This window comes from Helianthus annuus, chromosome 11, assembly GCF_002127325.2.
Source record: "Helianthus annuus cultivar XRQ/B chromosome 11, HanXRQr2.0-SUNRISE, whole genome shotgun sequence".
NCBI classification, from domain to species: domain Eukaryota; kingdom Viridiplantae; phylum Streptophyta; class Magnoliopsida; order Asterales; family Asteraceae; genus Helianthus; species Helianthus annuus.
In genome coordinates, this window is record NC_035443.2 from 158703709 (window position 1) to 158724712 (window position 21004).

General features: G+C 34.4%; 2 protein-coding genes across 17 annotated transcripts; both read left to right on the top strand.

The window, feature by feature from the left end:
- The first annotated feature begins 2491 nt into the window (after nt 1-2491).
- Nucleotides 2492-6412, top strand: LOC110890852 (E4 SUMO-protein ligase PIAL2). Of its 16 annotated transcripts, none has more exons than XM_035979990.1 (12): nt 2977-3288; nt 3793-3872; nt 3954-4014; nt 4076-4361; nt 4453-4559; nt 4819-4881; nt 5090-5155; nt 5260-5342; nt 5532-5583; nt 5936-5987; nt 6073-6124; nt 6296-6412. In XM_035979990.1, the coding sequence occupies exons 5-11, from the start codon at nt 4554-4556 to the stop codon at nt 6084-6086; spliced, it is 336 nt and encodes a 111-aa protein (XP_035835883.1). In that variant the 5' UTR covers nt 2977-3288; nt 3793-3872; nt 3954-4014; nt 4076-4361; nt 4453-4553; the 3' UTR covers nt 6087-6124; nt 6296-6412. The 16 variants fall into 16 exon arrangements, 12 of the variants coding, with proteins under 12 accessions (XP_035835883.1, XP_035835886.1, XP_035835882.1 ...); XM_035979989.1 differs by lacking the exon at nt 2977-3288 and adding an exon at nt 3464-3481 and having other exon boundaries at nt 3954-3975; XM_035979994.1 differs by lacking the exon at nt 2977-3288 and having other exon boundaries at nt 3525-3872; nt 4076-4168; nt 4260-4361.
- An 11370-nt stretch (nt 6413-17782) lies between these two features.
- Nucleotides 17783-20578, top strand: LOC110890851. The gene is made up of 6 exons (XM_022138497.2): nt 17783-17877; nt 18087-18216; nt 18793-18962; nt 19034-19325; nt 19431-19594; nt 20263-20578. The coding sequence occupies exons 1-6, from the start codon at nt 17835-17837 to the stop codon at nt 20418-20420; spliced, it is 957 nt and encodes a 318-aa protein (XP_021994189.1). The 5' UTR covers nt 17783-17834; the 3' UTR covers nt 20421-20578.
- The last annotated feature ends 426 nt before the right edge of the window (nt 20579-21004 follow it).

The following is a 21004-nucleotide window of genomic DNA, read 5'->3' on the forward strand; positions in this document are numbered from 1 at the left end:
TATATATATATAGAGTGGGGATCCTACGGAAAGTGTGTTTTTCCTAAAAAGTGTAAAAAGTCATAAAACACAATAATTTCAGGCATAAAACACACCTAAAACTCACAAATAATAGAATGAATATTACTAAAACACCATATTCAAACTCTAATAGTCCATAAAAACTTCAAACACACCATCGTAGAACTATGAACATAAAACACACAATGCTAAACAACATAAAACACAATAATATTTGTCATTCCACAATCAGAGCCTTAACATCTAAAACACAACACAAAACCCACATACATGATGTTTTAGTAATCTTCATCATATTATTTGTGGGTTTTTGGTGTGTTTTATGGTTGACATTACGGTGTTTTATGACTTTTTACACTTTTTAGGAAATTCGGACTTTCTGGCCAACTCCTATCCTATATATATATATATATATATATAGTGGAGAGTTCAAATGAGAAGAATCACAAATTAAGAATAAAAAGAATAAAAGGGTACAAAGGTAATTTAAACCAATCATTTAATTAGTCTACCCTTTATTTTTGCTATTTAAATTAATAAACATTAATCATATAATGAGTATATCCTATAAATTAGTTGTGCACCTTACACAATAAAAACATTCATGCACATGATCCTACATATTCAACGTTTTCTACACCATAATAACAACGTTTCCTACACCAAGAAAACAATGTTTTGGTGTAGGGTACAAAATGTGTAGGTTCCCAACACTTTTAAATAATTTTACGACAAATAATAATATATGTGTAGGACACAACACTTTAAATAATTTAGTCGCTCCTTATAAAATTGGTGTAGGACCCAACACATTAATAATAGTGAAGGAGAAAATTATGGTGGCATTAATGAGATTGGAGTAACCCTTTATAATATATATATACATACATACAACAACAACAACAACAATACCCAGTATAATCCCACTTATAGCAAAGCTATTGATAGGGTCTGAGGAGGGTAGGATGTTGGCAAGCCTTACCTCTATCCCAGGAAATAGAGAGGCTGCTTCAAGTGAGACCCCCGGCTCCAAAAAAAACCAAAACCAAGACAAAAGCTTCTGGAAAAACATATATAAGCACACAACTACTAAAAAGGTGGAAAAGAAAAATAATAAAAATAACCACAGACATAAATAAGTAGTTGTTAGTAAAACTACGGCACCGGGAATAAGTGAAACTTATAAACAACTATATCACACCTCATAGAAAACGAAAAAATTTAAACTCATAGGAGAAGAACCTAAACCAAAAACCAGACCAAACTCCTAAAAGTCCTTAACTTTAATCCTACGTCTCCACGAAATTCTATCCTCGACCATGTCCTCGAAGAGGTGCAAATCTAGCAAATCTTGCCTAATCCGCTCCTCCCAAGTCATTTTCGGCCTACCTCTACTCATCCTTCCATCTACAGTGAGTGTTTCAACTATTCTAGTCGGGTCTGTCGTCTGCCTCCTCCTGACATGCCCAAACCATCTCAATTGGATAACCAAACCGCCGTGTCAATAAACACTTGTTTTTATTAAATATTAGTAACTTTCGTCCTTAAAAGCTGTATAACTATATTATTTAACTTTTATCCTTAATATATTATCACTAGCCTATCCTTTTAAGTTATAAATCTATTATATATAATAAATGAAAGGTATTTGGGCTACTGTTTAGGCTACTTGTCAACACCAGAGAGTCTCTTGAATGCCCTTTTCCCGCCCAACAATGTTTTCCCCTTCTTTCTCTTCTTATTTTCTCTGCTTCTTAGTCTCTACAAACAAATCCAGATTTCATTTCCCTCTTCTCTCTCTTCTCTCTGGCGATTTTTAACCCTAAACTCATTTCAAATTTCAAATCTACGGCCACAATCAATCAGGTATGAAATCTCACTTTAACCTCCTTCTCCCTATACGATTTGATGATCCGAACTGCATCGATTTGAGTTTGTGTTATAAGTGATTTGAATGAAATTGCTGATAGTGTCGGTTTGTAGGCTCATTTTTTTGACGATGACGTTATTTTGTTGTGTAATCGTGTAGATCGTCTATTTTGGGGACAGAGTTATCCTGAAGGAACCTATAGAGAGGTATATTTAATATTTTTTTATAGTTTTGGTTTGAAAATATCAACTGGTTATTAGCGGATTAAAGTCTTGATTATACGGCTTACTGTATAGTTTTTATAGTTTTTTTATAGTTTTGGTTTGAAAATATCAATTTCATACTTGGTCCTAGTGGTTTACTAATTACAAAAATCAATTATACGGCTTACTGTATAGTTTTTATAGTTTTTTTTAAGAGTTAAATGCTTGGTTGGTCCCTGTGGTTTGCAAAAATTTCATACTTGGTCCTAGTGGTTTACTAATTACACGCGTGATCCCAAAAGTTGTCAAAAATGAACTCGGTTGGTCCCCTGGCCTAACCTCTGTTAAATATCTCAGTTAACTATGTGTGAAATGACTATATTACCCTATTAATTCCCATTCCACCTTCACCTAATCACCCCTTTTCTTCCACACCCACATCAAATTACTCAACTTTACACCTGACCCATGTCCCCAATTCCTTAAATTTTCAACCTTTAACAATCTTTATCAACAAACAAGAAATGGGTAATCGATTTAGGGGGTGTTTGTCCTAGCTTTTATTTTTTTGCTTATGCTTATATTTTAAACTAGCTTATAGCTTATTTTCTATCATTTGATAAGCTCTTTTTAAGTGTTTGGATTAGCTTATAGCTTATTTTATATCATTAGCCCTTACACTAAGAAGTTTCTTCAAATAAGCTAAAAAACCATCTTCAACTTAGCTTCTATAAATTAGCTTATATAAGCTAATAAGCATAAGCTTAAAAAGCTAAACCAAACACCAAATTAAGCTTATTTTGTAAAAAAAGCTAAAAAAAGCTGTAAGCTTTGTTTAAAAAGCTAGGCCAAACACCCCCTTAGTTGCAAAAAGATTGATGGGTCAAGAAGTAGCAGAAGATTTGGTGGTGGGAATAGGTCACAGAGGAAGCTGCAAGCAGATAAAGAGTTGTTGCATATTCAAGCTTTGTCTCTTGCAATTCAGCATCATCAACGGTGAGTTGTTACCACCACCACCCACCATCGCCACCGTCAACTTACCACCACCACCACCATAACATCAGCGGCGGCAGCAGCAGCGACATCAGCGGTGGCGGCAGCAACTGCAATTGCACGTCTGCTCTGTTCTTCACAGTTGTTGATGTGAATTGGAGTCTCCGGTCACCGGAATTTGATTCTGTTTTGATTAAATTTGTATGTCGGGACTGTTTTGATTAAATTGGACTCTTCGGTCACCGGTAGCAACTGCAATTTCCATGTCGGGACTGTTTTGAATTGGTTGCTATTAAATTTCTATTTAATTTCCATGTCGGGAGTGTTGCAGTTGTACCTATCTGTTTAGAGAGAGAAAGTTAGAGAGAGAGAGATGGGGAGAAGAAGATGAGGGGTGGGTTATCTTTTTTTGTTTTTTTAATTGTTTAGGGACAATTTAGTAATTTCACAAAGACTTAACTAAAAAATTTAACAAAGGTTAGTGTTAAGGACCAAGCGAGTTCATTTTTGACAAGTTTTGGGACCACGCGTGTAATTAGTAAACCACTAGGACCAAGTCTGTAATTTTTGTAAACCACAGGGACCAACCAAGCATTTAACTCTTTTATTAACTATTAAGTTCTTTCACAGTAAAGCACTTCAAACGTAAGCTTAGGATGCTTTGGAGGTCAGTTATTATTGTCAATTTCTTTGTCAATTGTGCAGGTCAATGCTTTGGAGGTCGTCATCTGGCTTGCGCATACAATATACTACGCATGCGAGCTATTGATTCGAAGGGCGAATTGGTACTTAACGTTATTTCTTTTGGCTTGCAGATAAACGATACTCGATATTTATGTTTCCCTTACCTAAATTTTGATGATCAGGTCCCTCACTTGTATTGCATTGGTAATGCTAATGGAAATCAATTTGGTCGGGTTAACTGTGGTATGTTTCAGTTAGATTAAGTTTGGTTATCTAAACTTGTAATTTTGATGTTGATTTACAGGTTGTTGATCAATCATTCAGGTCAAGTTGCAAACAAGCAGGGAGTTGTTTTGGTGAAGGGATGTTTAGACTTTTGGTTTCCAGCATGAACCAGGTAAGTAACTCATTTTATGGGTTTAGAACCGCTGATTTTGAGCTAATTTGCTGCATGTGTGCATAATGTGTTTAAACCCTAACAAATGGAGATGATTTTGGGACTGTTGTGAGTCAAGGTGAAGTTGATTCTAACCTGATAGGGGCTGCTCACGAAGGTACTGATTGGAGTCACAATTTTCAGCAGTTACGAGGTGAGTTTAGAATGTATTTGACTTGATTTTTATTAATTACAACCGGTTTAGTCTTAGGCAATGAATGTGGTGTGCCTTTGTTGCCTTGAAGCAAGTTGTGAGGCTGTTTCGAACCGGTTCGGGACTACTATGATATGAAGGTTGCAAGCTCTTGGTTTGCATTGCTTTGGTGGAGGAATCGACCCCTGATCGATGATGGTAAGTGGTTTGGTTTGGTTATTCTTGATAAAGGATCAGTATTATCTCCGTTTTCGATTTCCATTTTACATATATTATGAATCTGATGAATCGATCTGGTGGGAACGTGGGCTGTTTCATTCTGCATGGATTCAACCTCCATCCAATTGACCAGCTTTGACCCATGTGGGTGTTGCATTATAAAAAGAGTGAAGACTTCTTATTTAAATGTTATGATGTCAAGGTTATCCAATAATTTTTTAATATGCTGTACTTGTAGGTTTACAAGCGTAAAACTGAACTGCAGAAACCATCATTGATGATGCTCATGCTACCTCTCAAGGTACACAAGCGTAAAACTGAACTAGCGTTCTAAAAATGAAGCTTTTTTTTTTTTTTTTGCATTTTATTATGTCTGTTTGTTTCCTTTTTGCTAATTTTTGTGCTCTACTTGATTCAGAATCACATTCTTCATTAAATCTGTTTCTAGTTATGTACGTGAGTGACTACATAATGTGTTATATATGTTTCTGTAAACATTCTTGCTACAGGCTGCTTGTCAAGTTGGCTGGTTTTCAGATGCAGATAAACATGGTCTCCTTATGATAGCGAAGGAGGTTGGTTGAAGTTCTTTTTTAGCCTGTTCAGATTATTGACTATATTTCTATATATGTTTTTTTTATCAGTGAAGTACTAACCCTACATTTTTAACAATTTCTAGGTAAGCTATGGGTTCTCCAGTACAGACAAAATGAATATAGAACCAAGCAATGCACATTCATGTGTGTCAAATATAGTCTCAAGGTAATGGTTTATCATACCCTACATTTTCCCCTTTTGCTTCTTTGTATATCATGTATTCGTAACATTCAGAACGTGACAGTTGGCTGACTTCCAACGTAACAAATAAAATAAACCTGTTTCTAGAACAATATTTTTTGATGTTCAGTTATTCCTAAGGTTCATTTACTTGAAGTTATTTTTCACATACAGATTCTATCCAACAATGAAAGTTGAACACATACTTACTTCATTTGATGTTGAGGTAAAAATATGTATACTACTATGAGTATCCATTTGTACATAGGGATCAATTTTAATGTTTTGATTGAGTAATGTGTCAAAACGGGCTCGGGTCAAAGGGGTTTATGTGCGTAGGGACTCGGGTCGGGTAGACCCATATTGCTTTATTGTCCAAACTTTTACAAATAGTTAGTCGTTAAATATGATTACAAAATCTGCACTATTACCGTATTACCCATTTGACTTGTCCTTTTTTTAGTTTTTTTATGCTGCTCATTTGACTTCAAACATAACCCAAATTGAACGATACGTAATAAGGCGAATTTGCCACCTCTAAAGAAGTGACTTTTTGTGCCTTTTTTTTTCTTTTTTAGATTGTGCTATTATTGAGATGTCATCGCGGATTTCGCTTTACTGTCCCATTAGGTAATTCTTTATTGCTTATTTAGTTGCTACTTTTCTTGTTTCTTGGTTATAATGAGATTTAATATTTTTATTTGTTAATCGACAGTCAACAACGTATAAAAACTCCTGTCAAAGGCCATCTCTGCAAGTATCCCCAGGTAAAATATTGGTGTTTCAAATATTTACCAAATGTTAAAAATACCCTTTAGTAGTGTCATACACCCAAATCAGTATCCACCAATTCTTTGATATGATTAACCAGTGCATCGGACAACATAACTGTCGCAATATTGATGAATTTGTTATTTCATCCGTTGTGCTTACTGTAGTGCTTTGATTACAACCACTTTATTGAACTCAACTCCGCTATACCTACATGGAAATGCCCTCTCTGTAACAACCCAGTCTACAATCAAGATTTACGCATCGATCAAGATTTTCTCAAGGCAAGTAACGCCCACATGCATACACTCATGTATCTATGTTTTGAAAATACCAACAGCCTGAAGTCATGATTTTGTGATTTTTCTATTGATTTTGTTTAGATCTTGAATGAGGTGGCGGAGGATATTCATGATGTAGTTATATCAGAAGATGATTCATGGATGGTTGCTGAAACACAAAGTGATACATCGAGTCATGCAACTGTTACAGCACCTGCAGTCTCTCTTGGTCAAAGTCAAAATTGATACAACTTAATCCACTGTCATTCGGTTAAGGGCCAAGCACGAGCTTGCCTAACTTCAAACAGTGTTTTAATCCGAGAAAAAGTGAAACCACTGTTTTGGGTTAAAACAGTGTTTTGAAACCACTTTTCGGTTAAAACAGTGTTTGAAACCACTGTTGGGTTAAAACAGTGTTGTTAAAACAGTGTTGTTAAAACAGTGTTGTTAAAACAGTGTTTTGAAACCACTTTTGGGTTAACAGTGTTTGAAACCACTGTTGGGTTAAAACAGTGTTTGAAACCACTGTTTTAACCCAAAAGTGGTTTCAAAACACTGTTTTAACCCAACAGTGGTTTCAAACACTGTTAACCCAAAAGTGGTTTCAAAACACTGTTTTAACCCAACAGTGGTTTCAAACAATGTTTTAACCCAAAAGTGTTTTAACAACACTGTTTTAACCCAAACTTCCATCCCCTTTATCAAGTTAGAGGCTTGGTAATTATCAAAGTTAATGGAGGGTGCCTAATATAACGTACATTATTTGTCCAGCATTTATTCTTTTTGTTTACAATTTAGCCATCCATGATACTGGTAGTAAGTTAAATGATTGATGTGTTAATCTTACATATAAGATATAAAAACATATTTTAGTGAAATAATTTATTTTGGTCAAACTTGGACTTTTAAAGAGGTAAATCCCTGACTTATCTCTCAAAAATTGAATCTTGGTTCTTTGGTTATGATATCAAGTAAAAATCTAATAGTGGGAGAAACAGAAATTTGTAGACTTCAAAAATAATTATATTGTTAACAATTTGTGTAAGCTTCAAAAAATTTCAGTTTCAAATGTAAAATTGTGATTTTGACTATGTAAATTGATTTAGGTTTTGTAGGTGTTGGTAACCTACCATGGCCATCAAATTGCACGGGATCTTACGTTCAGCCCCAACATATCCGCAGAATAAAAGTCATTCGCTGCACTGTATTACTTATCCGCAGAATCTGTTTGTTGCGCAGAATCAGAGCCGGCCCGTTAGGCTTTACAACCTAGGCACGGGCCTAGGGCCACCAAAAATCAAGGGCCTCCAATTTTTAAAAAGTTTTATATATTGTATATGTATTAAGCCCAAATAAAAAGCAAAACTAGACCATTTTTTTATTATAGGAGCCCAAATAAAATTTGTTTAGGAAAAAAGGCCCAAATTCAAAATTAAAGTATAGACATAACTGCAACAACCATCGACCATTCCTCATCCCAAAGCTAGAAAAATAAATTTTAGTTAAACATAGGGTAAGGTTCCTGTAAAAAGGACATTTTACATGAAATTTAACTTCGCCAACTATAAACTTTATAGTTTATAATTGTCGGTCCCAATGTTTTGTGACTAAATATGTTGAAAAAGATAATTTTTCAAAAGGGCCTCCATTTCTTAGTTCACTTAGGGTCTCTAAAAACGTAGGAACGGCTCTGCGCAGAATCATTGTCCGCGGAAACTGTATAAGCTGCAGTTTACGCTGCAGTATACAAGTTTACGCTACAGTTTAATTCTGTCCGCAGAAAAGTGGTTAATCGCTGAAGATGGAAGTTGGGCAATCTATGCACAGATGTATGCTGAATTGCAATTGCTATCCCCACTTGTGCAAACAAGAGAAATTCACTTCCTTCGTTATTGTGCTCGAAATCCTGAAGATGGAAGTTGGGCAATCATTGATTTCCCGTTAGACAGCTTTCACGAGACTTACCAGCCCTCTGTTGAAAGATGAACGTCGTCGACCTCAGGTTCATGTTTCATTGTCTTTAGTTCTATTTTTCGGCTTTGATCTCTAAAGTTATATTGTTTTAGTAGTGTATTAATCAGATATAGTTTTTAATATAAAAACTTTCTCAAGCCCGGTTGATGTAATGTGGTCGTATTATATAACCCTACAAAAACTAACTTAAGACACCATTGTTTGAATCACACCCCTTCAAAAAGACACAACCCTTCAAACCACTTTTAAATATATCACACCTCTTACAAAAAAAGGGACAACTTTTAAATATATCACACCCCTTCAAAAAGGCACAACCCTTCAAGCCAAAAGTCATGACCTTTCAATTCGCAACATCTTAATACGAACATGTTTACATACAACACCGATTAAAAACATTCTAAGAAACCGACACACCATTCAAATGAACAAGTATACATTTTTTCCTGCCATCTCACCACTGCCATATATCCGAGCGTAACCTTAACTGCCATTTTTTAGACATTTTTCTATTTTTCTCTCGCCGCATTCAGTTTCCTCCGTTACCGATCGTCATAGCACTTTCTTTGATTCTGGTATATTTTCGCTACCATCATTCAAACAAAGAACAGAGACTTACATAACAAATAAAAGTGATTGCGTAGAAGTAATAAATCAATGATGGATCACATACTGATGATCCATGACTCAATAAAATTGTGAGGTTTGTAGACGAATGATTTGATTAGGGTTTTTTAGTATCATATATGTGTTTTTATTTAGTCATGTAGATGTCAATCAAAATTATGTATATTCAGATTTGAGAAAGTAGCAACTACAAGAATTTCATGCAATTGTTTGATTTATATTTTGTTCTTTGTTTGTATGTAGTGAACAAGGCAGGTGTTTTCATGTGTATACGTTAATTACCGGTTTTCATGTATACATGTGTTTTCATGTGTATACGCTAATTACCCTTTAGAAGAACTGAATCGGACATGAATCCATTATGGGAATTCAATCTGTTGACAAGAAGATAATGGTGGATCATGAGGAAGTGTAGTTTTCTTTGGCATTTCTCACTTTTTCCCTAAAACCTATTGAATTTTCCTATTTATGCATTTTTCTTTGGATTTAGGGGATTTCAATTCTTTTGTTAGGTCTTTGCTGTGAAAAGTTAGCGTTACTATTAATATATCCGTTACCGTAAAGAATCAAATAACACCGACTAAATTCACGTGGGATAATCTTATTATATCAACTTTGTGATTCATTTTTTCGTCATTTTCTGAATTTTTCGTTTTGAATTTGGTTGATTTGGTCATACCCAATTTTGATTGTTGATATTTTATTTATTCATGAAGATAGATACATGGTGATACATATAAATGTGATGATCATGTGTAGATATAATTTTATCAATGGGATTATTATATGAAATTGTCCTTTGAAGATACAATAATTTTCTGCATATACAAATTGATATTGAGTTAACACTTTAAAATATTTAATTTTTAAATTGTCAACGGATTCAGGTATATGCCTCTCTGTTTGCTTTTCCTTCTCAACCTTGACAAATCTCTACCAAAAATTCATCTCAAATCTATTTATCATAATTTTGTCGTTGATGTATTGTTTGTCGCATTTTAATCAATAGATTGAATAAGGATTTGTTGTTTTCATCACTGAATATGTTAGATTTGTTTTGAAGATATTGAAACTTAGCATTTTTGTTGTTCATTAAGTTTAATTTAACAATGAAAAGTACGTATTGCATAAAGTCAAGAATTTGTGTTACGCATCTCATATTGTGATACTAAATGCAACCTATGTTTTGCATAAAAAAAAGAATTTTGGTTTCGCATATCATATACCGATACTAAAATCAACATCCCGTCACAGCGCGCGGGTTAACGTCAACTCGTTAATAACAAATAGTAATTAATATAACTAAGTTTCCCGAGCCCGGAAAGCAATCCCGGGTAAAAACCTAGTGTAAAACTATACAATCTGTTCCCTTTTTACAATGAAACAATACATGTATAAATACAATCTTGAGGGGCCTAAGAATGGAAATAAGACAATCACAATCAAAATAATATGGCAGAATATTTGGCATGATACAAGCCAATAATATCGAAAGATATTATTGACTAACAGTCCCCCGCAGTTTAAGCCATAGGAGCTCGAAGGCATAAACTGGACCGTAATCGTTGAAATAGATGCTTCGATAGGCCTTTGGTGAAGATATTCGCATACTGGTAGTCAGCCGGAACATGAAGAATTTTAACAGTACCAAGGCGGACTTTTTCCCGGACACAGTGTAGTCAAGTTCAATGTGTTTTGTTCGTTGGTGTTGCACGGGATTCTCAGCGAGATAACCAGCGTAGATGTTATCACAATAGACGATATAAGCTTAGAGAACCGGGATATGAAGCTCAAGCATTCGGTTTCGGATCCAGCTGAGTTCGGCTACGATGTTGGCGACCCCTCGATATTCGGCTTCGGCACTAGACAGAGATATGGTGGGTTGGCGCTTTGAGGTCCATGAAATCAAGTTGTCGCCCAAGTAAACACAATAGTTGTAACAACTCTCGAAAAGACCATAACGATTCGTAACTGAGACTCCATACGCATATGACGAAAATCGGCACGAAAAACGAAGGAGTGTTGACTTTAGTCACATCGACCTACACGACGGTATTAACATTACTTGATCGCGTGACGTGACCCTCCTATGACCACCTGAGGAAACCTGGCACCACGTGGCATGCCTACGTGGTGACTCAGTAAACCTATGCCCTAGCTAGACCCTTCGCGCTATGCGAAGGGGTTATGCTAATTTGGTCGCGCGACGCGACGAAGCTGTTTTCTAGCTATAAGTTGTGGCGTATGGAGTTAACAGTTGGTACTCTCTTACCAACAATGTTGAGATTTGGACTGCTGAATTGAGCTTCTTTGCCGTGAAGAACAACTGCAATCAACTCTGCAAAAGTTGTCGGAAGTCCTTCCACGTAACCATATCTTTTTAGGTCTTGTAAAACAGAGAAAATGAATGCAAACACGTTCAGGTAAGCAGCCATTCCAACAATGCCTTTGTCTGGTGGGAAGCTGAACCCAATAATTGCAACCCTCTTCTCAGTTTACAAGTTTTTCTTATCACAAATTTTACGGTAAATTATTCCATTTTATTTCTTTAAGACACACTTTATGTTATCTAGATACTATACTTTGCATGCCAAGATGTTTTAGGAGGTGAGCAGGGGTCTCACCTTTGATAGACCCTACCAATAGCTTGTTGTGAGTGAATCTTATTGGGTATGTTTGATTGTGTATTTGCTTGTTATGTCATCAAAATCAGAAGTTGATATGAAAGTTAACATCATGTGTAAAGTACCTTCATTTTCTTCTTCAATTCTACCCATTTGATTGCTCTGGTACACAACTGCTCTACTCTCTTGTGAAGAGAATGTGATTTTCCTCCAAATTTAATGTCATGAGCTATGTTGTACTACAACATGTACTTCTGCAATGAGCTAAAGTTAGTTAATTATATGGCAGTTTACTTAAATCTTCTACATTAGCATAGTTTTATATCAACATGAACTTTAAAGATTGAAGGGTCAAGTAAAGGTGTAAAACATGTAACTATTTACCTGTTCTTTGATCACGCTCTGCAAAAACAATAGGCTCCATGCCTCCATCAAAGCGGTTGCTTGGATAGATGTATAATTCAGGTAAATAAGCGAAGGACCTTGTACAACCCGCACCTAATCTACACAAAAGTGATGGACTTTGCGCCAAGGTGCGGTTCAGGTGCACTTTTCAAAAGTAATAACATAGTCTCGAATTATCATGAGTAGTATTTGATTAAAGAAAGGACGTTTCGGTGGCTTTAGGTTCAATTCAAATTGGGGAAAATGGGAACATGTTTGTTTATACTTTATATATCCCTTCAGAAACAACATATAATAAAGTTGAGACCCTTGTGAAGGGAAGTTTGTGCACTTAGTAATAAATGTCTTTGTGTCATGAAATTGTGCTCACTAGAAAAGAGAACAATCATCAATAGTAATCTTACTAGTTACTCCATGATCTACCCTTAGAAACCACATAAATAAGATGATATGAAAGAAAAACGATATGTGAGGACTGTGAGTCAACTACACGAATCAAATAAAAGACCTAAGATAGTCACAACCTAGAGCACTCGTTTAATCCTTTAGCATATCTACCTAAAGGGAAATACTTAACCTCATTATCAAATTACTTACTAATCATGTAAAACTTCTGAAAATATTAATCATCATATCAAAACCCTACGACATGACAGTAGATCTACCAAACTTAAACCAATAACATGCAAGAAATTCACTTATTCAAAAGTTCAAAAGCCAAATTGTTATATATTTAAAGCATCAAGTAGTATAACATACATAGTCTATTGAATATGAAGGATGAACTAGGGGATAGACCTACTTTGTTGAGGTTGTTCATACTAAAAATTTCAGAAGCATGTAGCTCTAGAGGGTAGTAGTCAGATATTTATCAATCAACATATATAAACCTATGAATCTAATTGATTGGTATATATATATATATATATATATATATATATATATATATATATATATATATATATATATATATATATATATATATATATATAGGGAGCCGCTAGAATGAAAACCACCCCGAGTTGTAAGAACCGCGAGAACTACACCCCACGGAGCGCCGTTCGCCATGATTTTTTTTTACAAGTAGATGTGTATATTATAAACACAGCCGTAAAAAATCATGGCGAACGGCGCTCCGTGGGGTGTAGTTTTTTACACCACAAGTTTGGTGAAAAAAAAGAAAAAAAATTAAAAAACACCAAACTTGTGGTGTAAAAAACTACACCCCACGGAGCGCCGTTCGCCATGATTTTTTACGGCTGTGTTTATAATACACACATCTACTTGTAAAAAAAAATCATGGCGAACGGCGCTCCGTGGGGTGTAGTTCTCGCGGTTCTTACAACTCGGGATGGTTTTCATTCTAGCAGTCCCCTATATATATATATATATATATATATATATATATATATAGAGAGAGAGAGAGAGAGAGAAAGGTTAACATACTTCACGGCTTATCATACTTCACATAGGAGACAATGGTAACCGTTGGATCAGGGGTATAATCACGCATGGGACCACAAAATCACGCATGGGACCACATAATCACGCATGGGATCCAAAATCACGCACGTTATTTTGGTCAAAAAATAATTACGCATGTTATATATTTCGTGAAGTACGTTAATGTACGTTAAGGCGTGAAGTACATTATACTTTCTATATATATATATATATGTATGTATATATATTTGTAAATTGTAAATCTCCCGCCCTAGCAGCAATTTACTTCAAATTCACATATAAACAGAGTCCTTGTAATAAAAAAAATCCTTTGCCATCAAATATACACATAGAAACCTTTGAATTTAATTGACTACATATCTGCAAATCCTCAGCATTAGCAACAACTTACATCAAATTTACAAAGAAACAAGCCTTGTAATCAGATAGAAAGGTTTACCAACGATAAATAAATGAACGAACAATAGTTTTTAACATCAATTCCGCCATTGTTGCCGACGATTCGAGAGTGAAGGAAAGGAGTTCGGAGACGTACGATTGTTAAAAAACGGAGGATAACAGCAGCAATTCCGCCATTGTTGTCGACGAATGGAGCTCCGATTGGCAGCAATTCCGCCATTGTTGCCGACGATTCGTCGGTGGATGGAGTTCCGATCTCGATGTTTGCTGATTTAGATCTGATATGAAGCAGGAAGAGTTCGGATTTGGAGTATTGACATCTAGGGCTGTAAACGAACCGAACGTTTAGCGAACAGTTCGTGAACTGTTCGGCGGGAAGTTCGTTTATGTTCGTTCGATTAGGTTAACGAATGAACGAACACGAACAAAAAATTTCGTTCGATTAGCTTAGCGAACGAACACGAACACAGGTCTCGTTCGTTCGACTACGTTCGTGAACGTTCGGTAATATGTTCGGTTACGTTCGTTCGTGTTCGTTTGATTATATCAAAAAATAATAAATAATAAACCATTTATCTAAACATATTGAAAACTTGAAACGATATTTGTTTCTTTGTTAGCTAAAATTTAGACATTGTAAAACATTTTTGGGGATAATTATGTGTAAGTTAGTTAAACTTGATTCATCGTTTGGTGGTGTAGTAGACTTCTTGTGTTTTGACTTATCATTTGTTGTTTGTATTTATCTAGTTATATCCAATGTTTAAGGATAACAATGTTTTTATTTTTTTTATTTTCAAGTTAAATGTTCGTTTGCATTCGTTTTTATTTGTTTGTGTTCGTTTGTGTACGAGACCAGTGTTCACGAACTGTTCGTGAACAACTGAATTTCCTTAATGAACGAACACGAACATAAACTTATGTTTGGTATGCGTTCGTGAACAGTTCGCGAACATGTTAATTTCCTTAACGAACGAACTCGAACATGGCCTTGTTCGTGTTCGTTCGGTTCGTTTACAGACATCTATCTTCTCTCAAGTGTGTCCTCTGATAACTAGGGTTACGATTTTGGGGAATGTAGACATTTTGAGGGAAACAAATATATCAAAAGGGGGTAAGTCCGGGCCCGTTTACTACACAATATTTGATTTATTGCATTTATTTTTGTTTGTTAAAAAAGATATTTCCAACAGGTTTGTGACAAAACCATGACAAGATTAGGAATTTTTAACTGTGTAGCTATTGTGTTGCAAACTCACATAAAAAATTAGGGTTTTTTGTTTAGTCGGAAATGCGTTGCAAATGTTTGAGAGTTTGTGACACAATTTTTTCCGTAGGAAATTTACGTAGCAAGATGACAACTTTTCTAGTAGTGAATCAAACGCTAAACATATATTGGAGAATAAATATACTCTTCTAAAATAATTAAAGAGTAAATTATGATTTTGGCCCTTGTGGTTATATCACTTTTACCCTTTTAGCCTAAAAAGAAATATTTTAACATTTGAGCCCCCAACGTTTTTTTTGTAACCGTTTTGGCCCCTAACACTAACCCTATCAATTTACTTTTAGGGGCCAAAAGGGCTAAAAAAAAGACGTTAGGGGCCAAAAGGGTTAGAAAAAAAGATGTTGGAGACTTAGATGTTAAAAGATTTCTTTTTGGGCTAAAAGGGTAAAAGTGATATAACACAGGGGATCAAAATTGTAATTTACTCATAGTTAAACCTTACCAAATAAAAGTAAATAATAATAAAAACAATAAACCAATAAAAAACTAAACTGTAAATAAAACAATTATCTTCTCTTTTTCCAATCTTTTATCTCCTTGAAATCCATTCCTCTTTATTACTTGGTGACTAATCCAAATTTTATATATTAACAAACGTTGAAGGCCCTTAAGAACAGTGTCCGTTTCCAAGTTTTATTTCACCGCCATCTGCTGGTCTTCCCTCTCAAAACTCAATCAAATCCATTACAATTGTTATCATATTTTAATTACTGTTATGCTTTGTAAGTTGGCTTTATTAACTATTGTTACTATTATATTATTATGTGTGGTAGAGGTTCCTGTAAAAAGAAAAAGGTTTTTTGTGAGAAAGGTAAGAAAAAATCTACACCATTAGATCTTTGATCTAATGGTTGAGATCATAATGGCAAAATTGTAAATAATGTTTACTATTAAACATATTAATTTTCTAGATTAAGGGTATATAGGTAAATTTAACATTTTTAAATTAAGAAACTAACATTAATGCACATGTAATTTCCCCCCGTTTTTTTTAAACGTCAATAAATTTTATACGTAACTTTTTTTTTTAAAAAAAAAAATTACACCATAATAACGAGCGTTTTTTTATTTTTAATATGAGTACCATATTGCTATACTTATATAGAGAAAAAAATATGTTTCGATCAGATGTTTAGTCCATGAATGGTGTTATATACTTACTGAATGGTGTTATATACTTGCTGAATGTTGTTACTGAATAGTGTTATATACTTACTGAATGGTATTATATACTTGCTGAATGGTGTTACTGAATAGTGTTATATATACTTACTGAATGGTGTTATATACTTACTGAATGGTGTTATATAGTTGCTGAATGGTGTTACTGAATGGAGTTATATACTTACTGAATTGTGTTATATACTTACTGAATGGTGTTATATATATTTGCTGAATAGTGTTATATACTTGCTGAATAGTGTTATATACTTGCTGAATGGTGTTATATACTTACTGAATGGTGTTATATACTTGCTGAATGGTGTTATATACTTGCTGAATAGTGTTATATACTTACTGAATGGTGTTATATACTTGTTGAATGATGTTATATACTTACTGAATGGTGTTATATACTTGCTGAATGGTGTTATATACTTACTGAATGGTGTTATATACTTGCTGAATGGTGTTTATAGAGATCTTTTAAAAAAAATCCAGTTCCTATAATTAAGGTGGCGGTTATGGGAAGTTTTTAGTTAATTGAATTAATGATAAAATTACTTGTTTACCCTTTTGAATTAATTTAAATTTAGGACATATGTCATCTCCACAATATTTCTCACCTTTCTCACACTTTTAACCTTTTTTACAATAACCTTACCCTATTATGTGTAATATGATATCTATTTTTTTCTATGGATAAAAAAATCATAATACGCAATTATATTTATATTTTTATCTCGACATTTTGTTGAAAACGGAGTTAATACGAGTGTCGATGTCGTGAGGAACCCAACCGATTCTAACTGAATAATATTGGTACATGTTTCGGTATTATTGGATTTGGAAGCGATACCGGTATTCGCCATGTAGTTTTCAAATTGATGTAAAAATCTATTGATATCTTTTTGGATATATCCCAACTTTATTTTTTGTTTTTGATTGTTATATCAAGTGTCAGTGTCGTAACAAGCCTATTTGATACCAACCGAATTCCCGTCACCGTTACATGCTAAACCGACACCAACCAAATTCCGGCGCGTAGCGCGGTCAGATACCACTAGTTAGTCCAACAGGATGAACTAATTTCCAGCAATATACATAACACATAAAAAAGTTACTGGGAATGATACTTTAGGATATCATTTGAATGCAATCAATAATATAAGATTAGTTTTTTTTTTTGTAGTTAATTAGGTATTTGCTTAACCTAATTAAAGTTGATTGTTTAATGCCCATTAATGTTCCTTATTTGAACCTCTAGATTTGAAATATATGCTTTCTTTAGCGTTTTGATTTGGGTTTTGAAATGACTAATTGCTTGCTTTTATGAGAAGTAGAGAATAAGTACTTTGGAGGAAACACTAACACTCTTGAGCCATATATAGTTCTTCAAAATCTCTTAGAATTTAACAAGCCATTGTTTTGGTACATATTCAACTCTCATTTAACTATTGACTTGTGTATCAATCAAGTTCACATGGCCATTGGAGAATCAGGTACACAAGCAAGTTTTACCCAAGGTAACCAACATGGTACTTTAACATCTAACCGTTGTTTTGATTTTTAGATATTTGTAACTGAATGGTTTTGGTTAAACCGTACGGTTTTCTTGTTTGGTTATTCAGTTAATCCGGTTAACCATTATGCGCATTTGATCTAATAAGTTCAATTAGGTAATGAACATAATAATAAGTTTCAAATTAATAATCCATCTAAATAAATGTATCAGGGGCTTTGAGATCAACATCTGAGGCACCACCAACTCACTACATCCTCAATATTCAACAATTTTCCTCATTAACAAAACACAATGTTGAAAGATACGAATCAAATGAATTTGAAGCCGGAGGCTACAAATGGTATTTCTTTTTCTCACTTATCTACCTAATAGCGAATAGGGGTGTTTAAGGTCACGGTGTTGACGACATTTTGGGCTGAACCAGTAAGTATGGTTTTGGGAAAAGACAACCCAGCCGGGCTAGTTTTCATGGTTCAATGGTTTGGTTTTGCGGTTTTAGACATTTTTTTTTAAATGCGAACCTTTGTTTTAAACTAAAAACAATGATAAGGATTGTTAATAAATAATAAATATACACAACTTTTTGTTACTAACATAAATTAAAAATGTTAAACAACCAGTTTGGTTTATACGGTTGGTTCCAAGTTTTAAATCATAAACCAAACCATAAATCATCAAACCTGTGAAAAACAAAACGTGAACCGAACCATACATATTTCAAACCGACCAACTTTCTTCGTTGGTAACTACTGACGGGTCAACAGCGGATCTCCCTATTAACTTAAAAGGTATAAAAAAAAAGAAATTATTCTCGGTAATCCAACAGTGATATTAAGGATAAGATTTCAGATGAGATTCTTACTCAGTCGTTTGCTAGAGAAACATGTTGACCAAGTAGAACATTTGTACCATGCAGGAAGCTAGTGATTCACCCAAACGGCAACAAGAGTAAAAAAGCCGGAGAATTTGTGTCTGTATACTTAGCCATGGCTAACACGACCTCCCTCGCGCCTGGTTGGGAGGTCTATGCCGCTTTCAAGATCTTTCTACTTGATCAGAACAATGATATTTACTTAAAACTTGAAGGTAACAAGCTCTTTGATAAATTATGCATCAATGGTTATAATAAGCACATCCATATGACATTTGTCATCCAGATGAAAGGACTAACGGAAGACGATTTCATCGATTGAGAACCGAATGGGGCTTTGATCAATTCATGAGTCTTAAAGAATTCGGCGACTCTAACAACGGGTACCTTCTAGAAGACAACTGTGTGTTTGGAGCTGAGGTGTTTGTCCGCAAAGAGCGAAGTAAAGGCAAAACCGAGTCTTTGTCACTAGTAAAGGATGCAGTTAGTTACAAACACACTTGGAGGATCAGCAACTACTCGAAAGTGAATGCTGACTGTGAAAATTCCAACGTGTTCAATGTCGGAGACCATAAATGGTAAACGACGTTGTTGTTACACAAATCTAACGCATGTTTTGCTTCAACGATGACATCATATGTTGATCAAGTTTATATAGATGTTTGTAACTTGCATTTGCGCAGGAAGGTGCAGCTATATCCTAATGGGAAAGGTGGTATTGGTGGCTATATATCACTAAAATTGGCTCTGGCTGAACCTGAAAAGCTTCCATCTGGAACCAAGATACTTGCAGAATTTACTCTTCGTATGTTGGATCAGCTGGATACAAGGCATTACTATGGCAAAGGTAAATGTATCCATCACTCGCGCGAACACTGGTTATTTAATTGGGCTTGTAATTTCGGTTGCAAATACTCTTTTGCTACTGAAATGACTGTTTTTTGCAAGGCATTACTATTGCGGTCACAAAAATGTATGTGCAAATCCAAGTTTGCGACTGCTTTGCAACAAGCGAATGTTTTACGACTGCTTTTTGCAACCACTATCTCAGTCTTATATCTTATGACCACATTTAGCAACCCATTTTCAAATGCTTCTCAAATGATTTTAAGTGACTGGTTTGCGACACTGAGATGCCGATTTGTGCCTTGACTGACATTTTGAGCGACTGTTTTACGACCCAAAATTATATAAAACAAATTCAAGTTTTTTAGATGCAAACAACTTTTTTTAGAATATTAAATATCCAAATATACTTCCAAGCTCACAAATATCTAAATTTCACAAAACTTAAATAAATTTTGCTGGTTGTTTTACAACTAAAACTGGTATGGTCGCTAATATTGTGACCATGTCATTTCTTTCGCAAACCAGTCGCTAAATTTTCAACTTTTTATAAACAAATATGGAATACCAACTTTTGTTTTAGTGACAACAACATTGTCAACCATCAACTTGAATTGTGATTGTCAATATTATTCTTATCACAACTTCAGTTTCGATCATAAATTGCAGCTAGCTACTGGTTTAGCGCTTCAAATCCGGAATGGGGTTGGCAAAGATTCATAACACATGGCACGTTCTTTCAGACAAATAGAGGGTTGATGTTCAAAGATGTTTGTTGTATAGAGGCAGAGGTTGCCATCCATGGAGAGGTAACTGTCTTTGGATAAGTTTATTCACACAGAACATTTTATTTTATATGTATTTGTTCGATTTAATAATAAGGAACTGTACATAAATAACATTCAGATAGATCCTTAAATGTATAAAACTCCAATTAAGTTGAAAAGTGATTATGTTGTTCACATTGAACAACTTCCATAATAAATCTTTTGCATGTACATATTTAAGATTACAATTTTAAATTAATAGAATGTTCCCTTGTATTATTTATAAAAATTATATTTACAAGAAGATGAGATTTATGTTAGCATCTTAGCATCTTTCATCTTATACCTGAAGGCTTGATAAGAGTGATGCTATTTCGTTTTGGTCATATGTTGTATATGGTGTGCATGTATTTGTATGCCCTATTTTATACATGTTAACTTTTTATATCAACAAATAAACTATAATACATGTTAACAAAAAGTTTGTCATTAACACAAAGAATAAATCAAATTACAATACTGGTATTGACTCTAAGACCTCGAAAAGATTCTTCTAATAAAAAATAAATAAATAATTGTGTGTTGAAAATCAATTGTAGAATCGTCAAGTTATAATTCTCAAATCATTATAAATTGAGATAACG